This window comes from Astatotilapia calliptera, chromosome 9, assembly GCF_900246225.1.
Source record: "Astatotilapia calliptera chromosome 9, fAstCal1.2, whole genome shotgun sequence".
Taxonomy (NCBI): Eukaryota; Metazoa; Chordata; class Actinopteri; order Cichliformes; family Cichlidae; genus Astatotilapia; species Astatotilapia calliptera.
The window spans coordinates 10,752,119-10,764,911 of NC_039310.1; the positions used below are offsets into that span (position 1 = coordinate 10,752,119).

A 12,793-nucleotide genomic window follows, 5' to 3' on the forward strand; every position below is an offset into this window, starting at 1 on the left:
TCCGGTAGAGACCTTCAAAATAAATCTTACAAAATTAAAATTTCACAAGTAGATAAATGAAACTAAAGTGAAATTCTTCTCGAAATAGTAACGTCTGTTTACAGTGTAATATTACCCCTGTCACTTTATAGGCATTAAATATACACTCGGTCACCCTGTTTACCATTTTTATTTTCGGGGCCTTTATTTTGAAACACACGCAGCTTACATGCTATTGTGATTCTTCCTGATGCGAAGGATTTGGGACTGAATGGCTGTGTGCTGACAGTCTGAAATGTTCAGTGTTTAGCTAGTTAGAAGAACACGTGTTCTCTGTTTGCGGGCTTACCAGATAAATCCACATCTATTTTGCTAATGCTAGCTTAAGCCATCACTCCAGCTATGTCTTCCCACAGCAGCGCTGCAGGAGGAATCCAAGGGCTGCTTCTGAAACTTCACGAATCACTTTCGGACGAAGACACTAGAGCGGCAGCTTTAAAATCTCACGATATTATCGGTGATCTGGTACAGGAGTGCATGGTAACAGCAACCGAGAATGAACTCGGTAAGACAAAACTCCATTAAACGCTCGCTTTACTGTCCGTCCCAACCTCCCTTAACAATACGGCAATTTTATCTTTCTGGGGCTTCTGTTGCAGATCATCGTCAAATCTATTGAAAGATAAGGGTTTTGGGTTTTTTTTTAGATGGTACTGATGTGTTCGTCGTGCAGACAATATTCATTAGTAACATCGATAACTTTTTTTAATCAATCAATTTGATGCAAGCTCTTCCGCCAAAACTGGTGGGAGGTAACGTTCAGTCGAAACACAACAAAGAAGAACACACGTGATTCTTTGATGATAAGGAAAGTTTCAAGGTGCATTACAGCTTAAATGCAAATATTTATTGTTGAATAAATAATAGTAATAACGGTTTTAAATGTTATAAAAGCACAAAAAGTCAGTAGTTTTGCAGCACAGATCAGAAGTCTGCAGGATGTCGATGCAACCACAGATTCCCTCCATTGCTCTTTATTCCTCAGGGGGGGCTTTAACTCTTTTGTTCCAACAGTACACAACACAGATCGCTAATATTACTAGAAAACAAGCGCAATGTTAAACCCTGGTCATCTGTCAGCATCCTACCAAAGTTTAACAACCATGTTTGTCCCAGTACCTGCTCTGTTGGTCTGTAGCAGAACATTTAAAATTGCACAGATGAAAAAAGTACTAAGATTTCTTAATCCGTCTTTTTTTATCTTTTTTATGGCATCCAGCACTGCAGACATCTTTATTGTTCTCGGAAGACTATGGGTTGCTTACCTTCCTCAAGAAGTCCCTGGCTTTGGATGAGGTGGGTTTCTCGAACTATAGTAAACAACTATGTAAGTAAGTGTTAAGTTCTCCTGTTGGCTGATATATCTGTTTTCCAGCTGCGGGACACTCGGATTGAAATCCTGTTTTTTTTGGAGAAGTTCTTGGACAAAGTCTCACCAACGCTCAAAGGTTGGGAAAAGACTTACGCCACTGACATAAGAGTAAGTATTCTTTTCCATTATTTATTTATTTTTTTTACATGTCTTTATTGTGTGTTACATGGTAAAGACAGGGCTGTGACCGGTGAGAGGACAGGTATAACTACATCAGCACTGTTACTAGTACAGATTTGCTTTTATATGTGTAAATGTTTTGGTAATTCTGTGCCTTTTAAGGACACATGCATCATCGTGTACACAAAAGACAAAGGAGCCAAATGCAGGACCCCAGTGCTGGAGCTCCTTATTAAGGTTGGTTTCTAGTTAGACTCCAGGAACTGCCCTCAGACCTGAGGAAGAGATCCATTAAAAACAGATTTTTAAATTCCTGTGATCTTGCAATGTTTGTTCTTTAATGGACTTTAGAATTTAAAAGATTTAAAACTGGACTTTTACTTTTGTTCTTCTTAAAGATCATCCTTGTTAATGTGTCTCATTAGGTTCTCCAAACTACAAAGGCTTCCAGTGTTGCTGCAAACTTTAGAATCACAAAAATATTTGACAAATATTACAGCGAGCTGTGTGAGAAGAGCAGACTGCCAGATTCAGGTGAGTGCCACTTTAATAAAAAAAAAAAGGAAGTAAAAAAGATGAAAAGGGTTTCGATTAATTTATTCATTTATGATTATTATTTGTTACCTTTTTTATAGTCCTTGGAAAAGTCTATGAGTTGCTGGGAGTTCTTGCAGAAGTTCATCCCAGTGAGATGGTCAACAGCTCAGACAAACTCTACAGGGCTTACCTAGGAGAACTGAAAGATCAGGTACGGAGCATTCATACAGAAGAATGATGGAAAAGTTGTGATTAACTAAAGGCTAAAAGAAAACAAAAAAAGACTGTCTGATGAGCATGACAGCACCAGCTGGTTTCATCTTTGTTTTTTGCAGATGACCTCTTCAACAAAGGAACCCAAGCTTTTAGTGGTTGCTGGATGTCTGAGAGGAATCACTGCCTTAATGGTCAACTTCACTAAAACCATGGAAGAAGGTGAGTGCTCACCTGTTTCAGCTTAGATTCATAAGAACTATTTATTACTTGTAATTGTTCCTGATTTGCAGACCCAGCAACATCCAAGGAAATCTTTCAGTACACCTTAAAGTCAATCAGTCCCCAGGTAATTCAGAGAGTGCATTTTCATCAATATTTAACATTTTTGTTATGTTTCTATAAACTTTATCTTTTTTTATACAGATGGACATGACTCGATATGCAGTCACGTTTGGTAAGTCTTGTGATTTCTTGGCAAACTAATGATAAAACTTTTAAAAAGTAATCTTTCGTTGATCTGTTTCTTTAACAGCCGGCCTCAGGTTGCTCGCCAGACATGCCTCCCAGTTCAGCAGCTGCCTCATGGACCACTACAAACCTTTATTTGAAGTCATGTCCAAACTCTGTGGACACATCAATGGGGAAATGAAGAAGACGAGTTACTATGCACTTGAGGCCTTCCTCAAACAGGTGAAACACTTCAAGTCATAGCTGCAAAGGCACAGCCGGACTAACCTTGGATACACGCTAAATAAAATCAGTGGCATGTCTCTGCACATGCACGCTGAGGTTAAGAGTCTAAATATTTTGATGCTTTTTGTGATTATTTGTCAGGTTGCATTGTTGGTGGCTGACAATATCGAGGAGCATAAAACCAAGCTGAAGTTCTTCATGCAGAAGTTCTGCAGCATCATTAAGACCATGGACTCGACATACAAAGAGCTGTCGATTGCCATACGAGGATATGGATTCTTTGCAGCGGTACGTCTGTCTCCTGTGATAGCTGTAGTAAATGCAAATCATTTGAGTAACAAGTAGATAAAGTCTGTCCATATGAATGAATTGTTGTAAACTAAAACAGATCTGTACATTGCTTTCAAATAGTCAGTTGTTCCCGGTTGTAGGGTATGCTTAAAACGGACTTGTGTGCACCGAGGCCCAGTGTGAGATAGATATGGATTATTTTGAACTGTGAATCATGCAAAGCTACTCTGATGGAGTCCAACACAATGTGGCTCGAAATGAGTGTTTCTTTTTTGTTTCTTTGTTTTTTTTATAGCCATGCAAGAAGGTTTGCCCCCAGGACGTAGACTTGATGTACACCGAGCTGATTCAGCGCTGTAAGCAGATGTACCTGACAGAGTCCGACGGGGAGGATGACAGCTTCTACCAGCTGCCCAGCTTTCTGGACTCGATAGCCAGTGTTCTTATTCACCTGGACAAGGTATATATTCTGTTGCAGTTTACTTTGACGTTAAGTTAAATAACAGCAAATAACGTTGGACTGTAATCTCCTGTTTGTTTCAATGACCCCAGATTCCAGAGGTATATACACCACTGCTAGAGCGCCTCCTTGTGGTGCAGATCGACAGCTTTCCTCAGTACAGCGAGAGAATGCAGATTGCTTGCACCAGGTCCATCCTTAAGGTGCTTGTGGCCATCGCTTCTAAAGGACCCGTTCTATGGAGTTTCATTAGCTCTGTGGGTGAGTGGATCATGAGCACACTGGACCTGCTTCAAACACCCTTAACCCTTTATTAACGTCTGTTATTTATTCATGGCTGTTTAAATGCTTCACTGGAGGACAGGACACTTATCTTTGCCTCTTTTTCAGTTCACCAAGGCTTGATCCGCGTCTGCTCAAAACCCCTCACTCTTTCTGAGGTCAGACTTTTCTTTTTACACAAATGTGTACAGTTTGTAATAAGTTGAAGGCTTTTTTGGTGTGGAATTATTTCCTTATTGTTCTAATAAAGTACATTTCTCCAACATCTTGCAGGACACATCGAGCAGTTCCTCTGAGTCTTCCCAAGTTCGCACTGGGAAGTGGAAAGTTCCAGCTAGTCACGACTACCTTTCTCTGTATAAAAACCTTTTAGACTGCGATCGGTTGAAGGTACATTTATGTTCTTACTTGCCTGTTAAAATGCATATTACACATTACATATTATTTAGCTGTGTAATCTTGAAACAGCATTTACATATCTATAGAAAAGTCTATGTTCTGCTGTTAAACTGCAAGGAGTCTTTAAAGTCAGTAGCTAAAATTATGCAGACGTCCTTTGAAGGCCTCATGTGTTCACTGTTTTTAATATTCAGGTGTAGTTGATCCTGACATATGTTCTATGTGCTCTCAATGGTTAAAAACATGCTTTGTGGCTGGAAAATGTCATAAATGAAAAGCCATTTGGAAAGCAGCGCATTTCATTCACTTCCTCACTTGTGCCGTCCTCTGCAGGATTCAGGTTTTTTGGATGGAGCGTTTGAAAGTCAGAATGCAGCTCTCGGGTCTTTGAGCCGTCTCCTGTATGACGAGGTGGTGAAGTCGATTCTGCGTATCGTGGAAAAACTGGACTTGTCAGTGCAAAAAGTAACAACAGGAGAGGAGGTAGGGTCTCACGCTAATGTTACGTTTTTATGTATTTTTCTTCATTGACCCATATATGGGAGTTGACAGATGCACAGGGTATTTTTATTAGCATCAGTTTAAACAGAGCACATTTAGTTTTTCAAAAGCGTTTCTGCTGGTTGACCTTCATCACCTGCCACTTATCTCTGTGTTGACCAGGCTCCAGATGATGCAGCCCACATCCTGCCCTCGTCCGACCCCACTGCTCACCTGCTCCCCAATAAGGTCAAAGACTTCACCGCCTTTATCAATCTGGTGGACTTCTGCAGGTAACTGAGACAGAACTTTCCACTTTTTCCACATGGGAGCGGAACTGTGTGGGATTCTTTTTATATGTGCTTTTCCCACTAGTGTGAATTTGGCCAAGTACAGCTGATCTATGCATTTTTTTATGCCCCAGTTTCCACTGTCTTCCACCTTGGACACTGGTTTACATCACATTATAATATAAGAAACAGCCACCCATATTTTGTTTCACAACTGGAGTGAAAACTTTTTTTCCCCTGCTTCCACAGTGAGTTGTTGCTGAATAAACACATGGAGTATTTTCACTCTTGGATGTATCCCCTAAGTCATGAGCTCATCCTCCACTCCATAAGAAATCCTCTTGTCAGTGGCTTTTACAAGCTGCTTTCTGTCACCATGAAAATTGCCAAGAGAATAAAGTACTACCAGGTAGGTTTTTTATTTTTGGGATATTTGAAAAATGAATTTTGCCAGCTGCTCATGAAGCAAGAATATCAAGTTGTTTCATCATGTCTTATAAGTCGAATAAATTTGTTTATCATTAAGATTCTATGTAGCCGGTGAGGCGTGTTCATCGTAAGTGTTTCCATTAAATACATAATATAATACATATCTGCCTTTGAACAGGGAGTTGGACTGAGAAACTCGACATCCCCCCAGAGTGACTCGGTGAAAACTGCTTGTTTTGCACTCTTCTCCAAGTTTGGAAAAGAGGTAGCTTCTCATTACAGCGCTTTTGCAGAAATGTTGTAAACATGCTTTCTGCTACTATAAAGTGAAATAGAGCTGTACTGTGGAATTTAAAGTGTATGTTTTTATGTATTTATGTGACATTTTTTTCTGGCTAGGTGTGTGTCAGAATGAAGCAGTACAAAGATGAGCTCCTGGCATCCTGCTTGACTTTTGTCCTCTCATTGCACCACAACATTGTAGCTCTGGACATCAAGGCCTATTGTCCTGCTCTTGAGGTGGGATTTTTTTTTTTTTTTTTTTTTTTTTTGCTCCATGATATATTTCTAATGATATATTTCTGTGCAAAAACGCTAATGTACACTAATGTTCCGCTGCTGTGATAGTTGAGAGGCTGTAGGAATATTCAGAACTAGCTTAATTACAAAACAAACAAATAACCAGTTGAGTATAAATCTCAACCCAGTGACATTTAACAGCAGGTGCCCAAGTATGTGCAACTACAAGCAAAGTACTTAGCAAGCTAGCTGTCAGGCAAACGTTAGCTAAAATGTATCAGGTAAATTGGTTGCTAAAAATGGTTATTTACTATAAAATATCGGAAAATTTTAGATAAATATTTTGAATATGTTTATTAAATAGTAGTTATTAGTGTCAACAATTGAATATATGCTGAATTAATAAATGTAATAATAAAAGCTAAACAGTTAGCCTAGCTAGCTAACAATAATGGCTAAATTATTGAATAGCTTGGCTTTTTTTTGGCTCTAAACTGCTTTTAGAGCCACTTTTTTATTAAGAAAATGAAAATAAATGAATTAATAAAAGCCAGTTTGCCTTTGCACCTTGTTTAATGGTGTGAGTAAGTTTTCTATATTTCCCTGATAGGGCTAAGAGGATAAACAACCAAAATGGGAAAGCTCTGGTTTAATTTTTCTTTTCATTAATTGTAATTTTTACCATTTGTGCTACCTGATTCTGAAGACTTATACGTCTGTGTGTACTTGTAAATGGGTCTAGACTGCTCTGAAATTAGGCCTGAGCCACATTCCTTTGGCCAACGCAGCCTTAGATGCTCTTGAGGACTGGTCCTCACACATTCCTCTGAAGACGATGCAGCCCTGCTACACCAGTGTCCTTCCTATTCTGGACGGATACCTGAAAACCTCCTCCACTGACAGTAAGAAGGATGATAGCTGAGCTAAATCACAGCTGGTCAGTTGGACATATCATAAACAAAAAGTGTAAATCTGTTGTTGTTTACTTTAGACAAAGATGAGAGCAACTGGGAGGTGATATCGTCTTTGTCTTCAAAAAGTGACAGAGGATACAGCAGGGTGATGAGCAGGCTTCTGAAGAAATCCGACCAGCTTTCTATGGTAATTGATTAGAAGCAACTTGCTCATGCAATACTCATAATAAAGGAGAAGTCTCATTGTTATAACAAAAACTCCTAATTAAGACGTTTCTGTTTTTATTTATGTGTCAACCACCATATCAGTTGTAGTCACTACACAGCCAGATTAATGCACAATTCAGTGTTATTGGGTGTTTCCATTTTTTGTACAAATGCAAAACACAACAGTCACGATCAATAACATAGAACTACTTTTTATTTAGCAACGAGTCCAAAAACTTAATATTAACCTTTGTTTGTAGGAAGATGCTCCTCTTGTCAAGGTGAGGCTGAGGGTAGTGAAGCTACTCGGTCACTTGGGAGGAAAGTTAAATAGAAACCTTGTAACTGGTAAGGATCTCTAAAACCAACCCTTTTTAAAGTTTTTTTTTTTTAAATATTCTACTCTATTTTACATCGATTTGTTATTGTGATGTATTTCTGTTACCATAAGCCTCTGCTCTGGCATTTAGTGGTCTCCTCAGAAGAAATGATGAAGAAATTTGTGTCTTGGGATACTGAGAAAAGACTCAGCTTTGCAGTGCCATTCAAGGACATGAAGCCGGTCATCTTCCTCGACCCATTTTTGCCTCGGATCAGTGAGCTGGCTCTTTCCACAAGTGACAGACAAACTAAAGTAAGTCCTCTAACAGTCGTTTTTGAACATGGCAAGATACTACACCCATGTTGCTCTCCGATACATCCATCGGAGTGGGAATGTGTATGAATGTTAGATTGTAAGCACTTAACAACTTAGAAAACGTGCTTGTGTGAATGGGTGTGATTGGGTGAATGAATTAGTTGTATAAAATGCTTTGAGGGCTCAGAGTAGAAAAGCACTATGTTGCCAGTCTATTTACCATCACTTGGAGTTTAAAAAAAGAAAATTCTGTGAGTCACACTTATCAACATCCACTTTGCTCAGAATTACTCCCTGTCTTTGATGTAGGTAGCAGCTTGTGAGCTGCTCCACAGCATGGTGGTCTACATGGTTGGGAAGAGTGCCCAGATGGCTGAAGGAGAGAATACATTGCCACCTATGTACAAGCTACACAAACGACTGTTTCCTGTCCTACTACGTCTGGCTTGCGATGTTGATCAGGTATTTCATTTCATCTATATGCTGACGATTGCCAGCTTTATCTACCTTTCAATCGCTTGATTGTCTTAGCGATTGTTAAGTCATGGATGACTCTAAATTTTTAAAAATTTTAATAACGTAAAACAGAAGCAATTTTTCCTCTGGTACCCCTCACCTGAAAAGTTTGGTTACTAATCTTGGGGTAACAGTCGACACTGCTGTTAGTTTTGATGGCCACATAAATGGGGTGGTGAAATCTTGATTCTATTACCTCAGATGTCTGTCAAAGGTTAAGTCTTTTCTTTCCAGACGCAACTTGGAAACTGTCATCCATGCTTTTATAACCTCACGTTGGATTACTGCAACTCCCTTTTAATGGGGGTTGGCCAGGGCACTGCAACTAGTGCAGAATGCTGCGGCATGTTTTTAAATGGTAAAAGAAAATTTGACCATATTACTCTGGTTCTGGCCGCCTTACACTGGCTTCCTATTTTAAAGTCCTTTTACTGGTTTTTAAATCCTTAAATGGTCTGGCACCTGTATAATTGTCTGATCTGCTGAAGCCCTATGTCCCCCCTCGCTCATTCCAGTCAGCTGAGCAGTCCCTAAATTACGGCTGAAACTTAGATGAGACCGAGTGTTCTCTATTGTGGCCTTCAGGCTTTGCAATGATCTTCCTCTTCACGTTAAGCAATCTACATCAGTGCTGGTTTTTAAATCCAGATTAAAAACTCATTTTTATTCCCTATCCTTTGACTCAGTGGGTAACTGACACTGTTGTTTTATTGTTATTTATTTATTGTATTTATTATTCTTATTGTATTTTTTATATTTATGCTCTACAGCACTTTGGTCGGCCATGTGTCGTTTTTTTAAAGTGCTATATAAATTTATGGTATGGTATTTTTTCCCCATCAAACTGTCTTAATGGTAATTGAGATGTTGGCTAATAAATCCTCTAAAGAAATCAGAGAATTTCTAAAAGATTACAAATTCTTTATGAGAGCAAAGAAAGATTTTTGGTGTGTGTTTAATGAGAAATGCATGCGCCTTTAAACAGGCAGGTGTAGCAAACACCAGCTCTGTCCTGCTGAGTGCCACCAACTGAGATTTGTCCATTTAAATAAATAAATCATGCTGAACAACATATTTACAGCTATATGGAGATGACGTGGTGGATGATCTGTACAGGCAACATAGAACATCTCATCCAAGCTACTTTATAAATTGCTGTGATAGAAATAAATAAAAAAAATTGAAGAAACAGAACTAAACATTAAGCACACTTGCTCACTGCCTTGTTTAGACCCTGACTTTTTTCTTTCTGGATTTCTTTGCTAGGTAACCAGACAGCTGTTTGAACCACTGGTTATGCAGCTCATTCACTGGTTCACAAATAACAAGAAGTTTGAGAGCCAGGACACAGTTGCTGTTCTTGAGGCCATCCTGGTAAGCGTTTGAATACTACAGTTCTAGGTTAAACACAGTTTTTGAGTCTTTTCCCTTTATTCCCTTTCCATCATTGGTCACACAGGAGCTGTTTCTCTGTAATAGTTTAAGCCTCACATGGTTTGCTCTCTTCAGGACGGCGTGGTCGACCCAATGGACAGCACTCTCAGAGACTTCTGTGGCCGCTGCATTGAAGAGTTTGTCAAATGGTCTATCAAGCAAACCACCCCCAAGCAGCAGGAGAGGAGTCCCACCAACATGAAGTCTTTGTTTAAGCGCATCTACAGCTTGGCTCTCCACCCCAATGGCTTCAAAAGACTTGGTGCTGCCTTAGCATTCAATAGCATCTACAGACAATTCAGGTGGAAAGGAATTCTGTCTGTCTACTCGCATTTTACCCTCTAAATTGTGACCATGGCCGTTAACTGGGTCCTTTGAATAAGGGATATTATGCTGTGCTGAATGCAGTCATCTGTGTCTCTCTCCAGGGAGGAAAATTCATTGGTGGAACAGTTTGTCTTCGAGGTTCTCGTCATATTTGTCGAAAGTCTGGCTCTTGCACACTCAGATGAACGATCTATGGGTAATTGTCACATCAGCATTGTAGACTGTGCACTCGGATTTTCATGTCATTATCAACCTCTCCCTCTCTCATTAAAGACAGATTATGTAAGACAATCACTCCTTAATGTGTTCTGCTTTGTAACATTTGTTAATTTATTTATGCCAGAATTTGCACAAACTGATTTATAGGAATTATATTTCAAGAAAATATGCAAAAAAGTTTGTATAGTGTGTTTTTATATTTGGTCAAATATGTTGAAGGGTATTTCTTTTAGGATTTGTGATGCTTTTCTTGCAACTCCCTCATACTCAGGTACATTACAGCAGTGTGGCAGTGCCATTGACCATTTAAAAAGAATAATCAAACACAAGGCTCCCAGTCTCAATCACCACAATGCAAAGAGACGCATCCCAAGGTTGGTACCATGGTGAAAATGAAAATCCTTTCTACTTCTTTGCTTTTATTAAATGTGCATTCAATTTATACGTCCAATGATGTCAATTTTGCAGTATATCACATTGTGACCTAACATTGCCACTCGTCTCCATATGAAAACAAAAGAACGATGAAAAAATTAAGGATAAAAATTAGCACATTTCAAGCAGTTTAAATATCGTTCTTTCTTTCTTGCTCTTTTTTCAGAGGCTTTCCGCCCGATGAGAAGCTGTGCCTCTCAGATGTGGTTTCATGGCTCTTGGAGCAATGTGGCCGCCCTCAGACTGAGTGTCGCCATAAATGCATGGAGCTCCTGTATGAGTTTATCCCCCTCCTCCCAGGTGAGAACCAACAGTTTAATTTTTGCAAAGGTGACCTGAAAATTTAAAATGGGCACATGCAAATTAAAAAAAGAAAACCCACTTAAAAACAATTAATTGAGATTTACAGTTTAGCATAATAACTACCCTGCTACTCTAAATGAACTTCTGCCAAACATGTCAGTAAATTCCCGAATGTGTGTGACTTAGGGAAGAAATCCCCACCTCAGTGGGTGGATGGCATGCTGAAGGATCATGGCACAGACTTTCTGATGTCACAGTTTGAGGGCGGAGGTCTCCTCTCCCAACCAACACTCAGGGACCTGACGAGCCCTTTCAGTGTCCGAGCCACGCTGCAGTGGCTGGACCTCCTGCTGGCTGTTCTGGACTGCTACAACACTTTCATCGGCCTACACATTATCAAGCCTCAGTACATTCTAAGTAAGTCTATATTTGTGCCAAAGTTTCTCCAAGTTCACTGCTCTGCGTAACATTATCAAATGAATTCTACATCAGTTTGGTAGATTCCAGTGATTCCAATTAATCTCTGCTTATTTGATGTTCAAGGCTCAAAAGACAAATCGAGGTTTCTGAAAGCTCTGCATTTCTTTCTGACGGAGCTGGCAACTCATGAACTGGTAGCAGCAGAGAGCTGTTTCCCACTTGGTGAGAAGACCTCACACTTCAGCCCAAGAGAGGTGGAGCAGTACAACTACAGCAAATGCACCATCATTGTCCGCCTGCTGGAGTTCACCACAATGATTCTTGCCAAAGGAGACAAGGAGCTTTGGAAGGTATCGCTGAATTACAAGAACTGACAATAAGTAACTTGGTGCTGATTCTTCCATTTCAAAGTTTTACTCATCATGTCCTTATTTTTATTCATAGTCTCTGGAACAAGAGTTTTTATGCTCAGTTTTTTTCGAGCTGACTGCGATGGTGGTTTGCGAGCCGTCCGCTGTAGGCTTCAACATGGCAGATGTGGAGGTAATGAAGAACCTACCAGAAGTGTGTGTTCCTCTACTGAAAGCACTGCTGACCTCACCTTACTGCAGTCGTCTGGAAAGCAGCTTGAGGACAAAAATCTCATGTAAAAGGTTGAGTTCTCTTATTTGTTAAAGAAAGATACGTAGGGCTTTAATTTGACTCTGCAGCACTGGTGCAATTATCAAAACCACTAATGTTTTGGTTTTTTCCTCCTAAATTTCTTTAATGAACACTGTAGTGTAGAGGGCTTGTGCAACGTAGACCTGTACCATTCCAGCACTCTCAGCCACCATGACCAGATGGAAATGGTTCTGTCTTCCTGTAAGCAAATTCACAAAGCCGGCTTCCTCAGCTCCATCCTGCACAGCCAGGTATGAACATTAAACCAAAGTAAGGTTGCCTGGATATTTTATTATTTATTTATAACACGTACTGCATCATCTCTACTGAATGCACTGCCGTAAGATCTTTTTGTGTGTTCCTTAAGGATTCATCTTATGGCAAAAAACTTGGATCCCAGCTTCTAATGACAGTGTATAAAGGCATAGCACCAGGAGAAGAAAGGAAGGCACTTCCATCCTTAGACGTAAACACCAGGAGGGTTGCAGATGGTCTGCTTCAGCTTGCGTTTTCTCTCAGTCAGCAGGTCAGTGTTGCTGCTCAATCTGGTGTTAGTGAAACATCAAGTCACTGAACTAAAAAGCAAACTGG

The 12,793-nt window shown here is 39.8% G+C and overlaps 1 protein-coding gene across 2 annotated transcripts in view; it reads left to right on the top strand.

Moving 5' to 3' along the window:
- The first annotated feature begins 231 nt into the window (after window positions 1-231).
- Window positions 232-12,793, top strand: part of prkdc (protein kinase, DNA-activated, catalytic subunit) — a 31,502-nt gene continuing 18,940 nt past the window's right edge. The window contains exons 1-35 of one of the 2 annotated variants that reach the window (XM_026179402.1): window positions 232-544; window positions 1,259-1,335; window positions 1,415-1,519; window positions 1,694-1,768; window positions 1,957-2,065; window positions 2,167-2,279; window positions 2,404-2,503; window positions 2,575-2,630; window positions 2,708-2,738; window positions 2,817-2,974; window positions 3,119-3,265; window positions 3,564-3,728; window positions 3,821-3,989; window positions 4,119-4,168; window positions 4,284-4,400; window positions 4,743-4,892; window positions 5,073-5,182; window positions 5,429-5,588; window positions 5,787-5,873; window positions 6,008-6,127; window positions 6,870-7,029; window positions 7,119-7,228; window positions 7,509-7,596; window positions 7,719-7,882; window positions 8,195-8,347; window positions 9,668-9,775; window positions 9,911-10,137; window positions 10,264-10,358; window positions 10,653-10,755; window positions 10,983-11,116; window positions 11,306-11,536; window positions 11,663-11,889; window positions 11,984-12,192; window positions 12,321-12,453; window positions 12,570-12,728. In XM_026179402.1, coding sequence (XP_026035187.1) covers window positions 382-544; window positions 1,259-1,335; window positions 1,415-1,519; window positions 1,694-1,768; window positions 1,957-2,065; window positions 2,167-2,279; window positions 2,404-2,503; window positions 2,575-2,630; window positions 2,708-2,738; window positions 2,817-2,974; window positions 3,119-3,265; window positions 3,564-3,728; window positions 3,821-3,989; window positions 4,119-4,168; window positions 4,284-4,400; window positions 4,743-4,892; window positions 5,073-5,182; window positions 5,429-5,588; window positions 5,787-5,873; window positions 6,008-6,127; window positions 6,870-7,029; window positions 7,119-7,228; window positions 7,509-7,596; window positions 7,719-7,882; window positions 8,195-8,347; window positions 9,668-9,775; window positions 9,911-10,137; window positions 10,264-10,358; window positions 10,653-10,755; window positions 10,983-11,116; window positions 11,306-11,536; window positions 11,663-11,889; window positions 11,984-12,192; window positions 12,321-12,453; window positions 12,570-12,728 — 4,563 coding nt within the window. In that variant the 5' untranslated portion in view covers window positions 232-381. Of the gene's footprint in view, window positions 545-1,258; window positions 1,336-1,414; window positions 1,520-1,693; window positions 1,769-1,956; window positions 2,066-2,166; window positions 2,280-2,403; window positions 2,504-2,574; window positions 2,631-2,707; window positions 2,739-2,816; window positions 2,975-3,118; window positions 3,266-3,563; window positions 3,729-3,820; window positions 3,990-4,118; window positions 4,169-4,283; window positions 4,401-4,742; window positions 4,893-5,072; window positions 5,183-5,428; window positions 5,589-5,786; window positions 5,874-6,007; window positions 6,128-6,238; window positions 6,409-6,869; window positions 7,030-7,118; window positions 7,229-7,508; window positions 7,597-7,718; window positions 7,883-8,194; window positions 8,348-9,667; window positions 9,776-9,910; window positions 10,138-10,263; window positions 10,359-10,652; window positions 10,756-10,982; window positions 11,117-11,305; window positions 11,537-11,662; window positions 11,890-11,983; window positions 12,193-12,320; window positions 12,454-12,569; window positions 12,729-12,793 lie in introns of those variants that run through there. The other variant, XM_026179403.1, reaches the window with a different exon arrangement.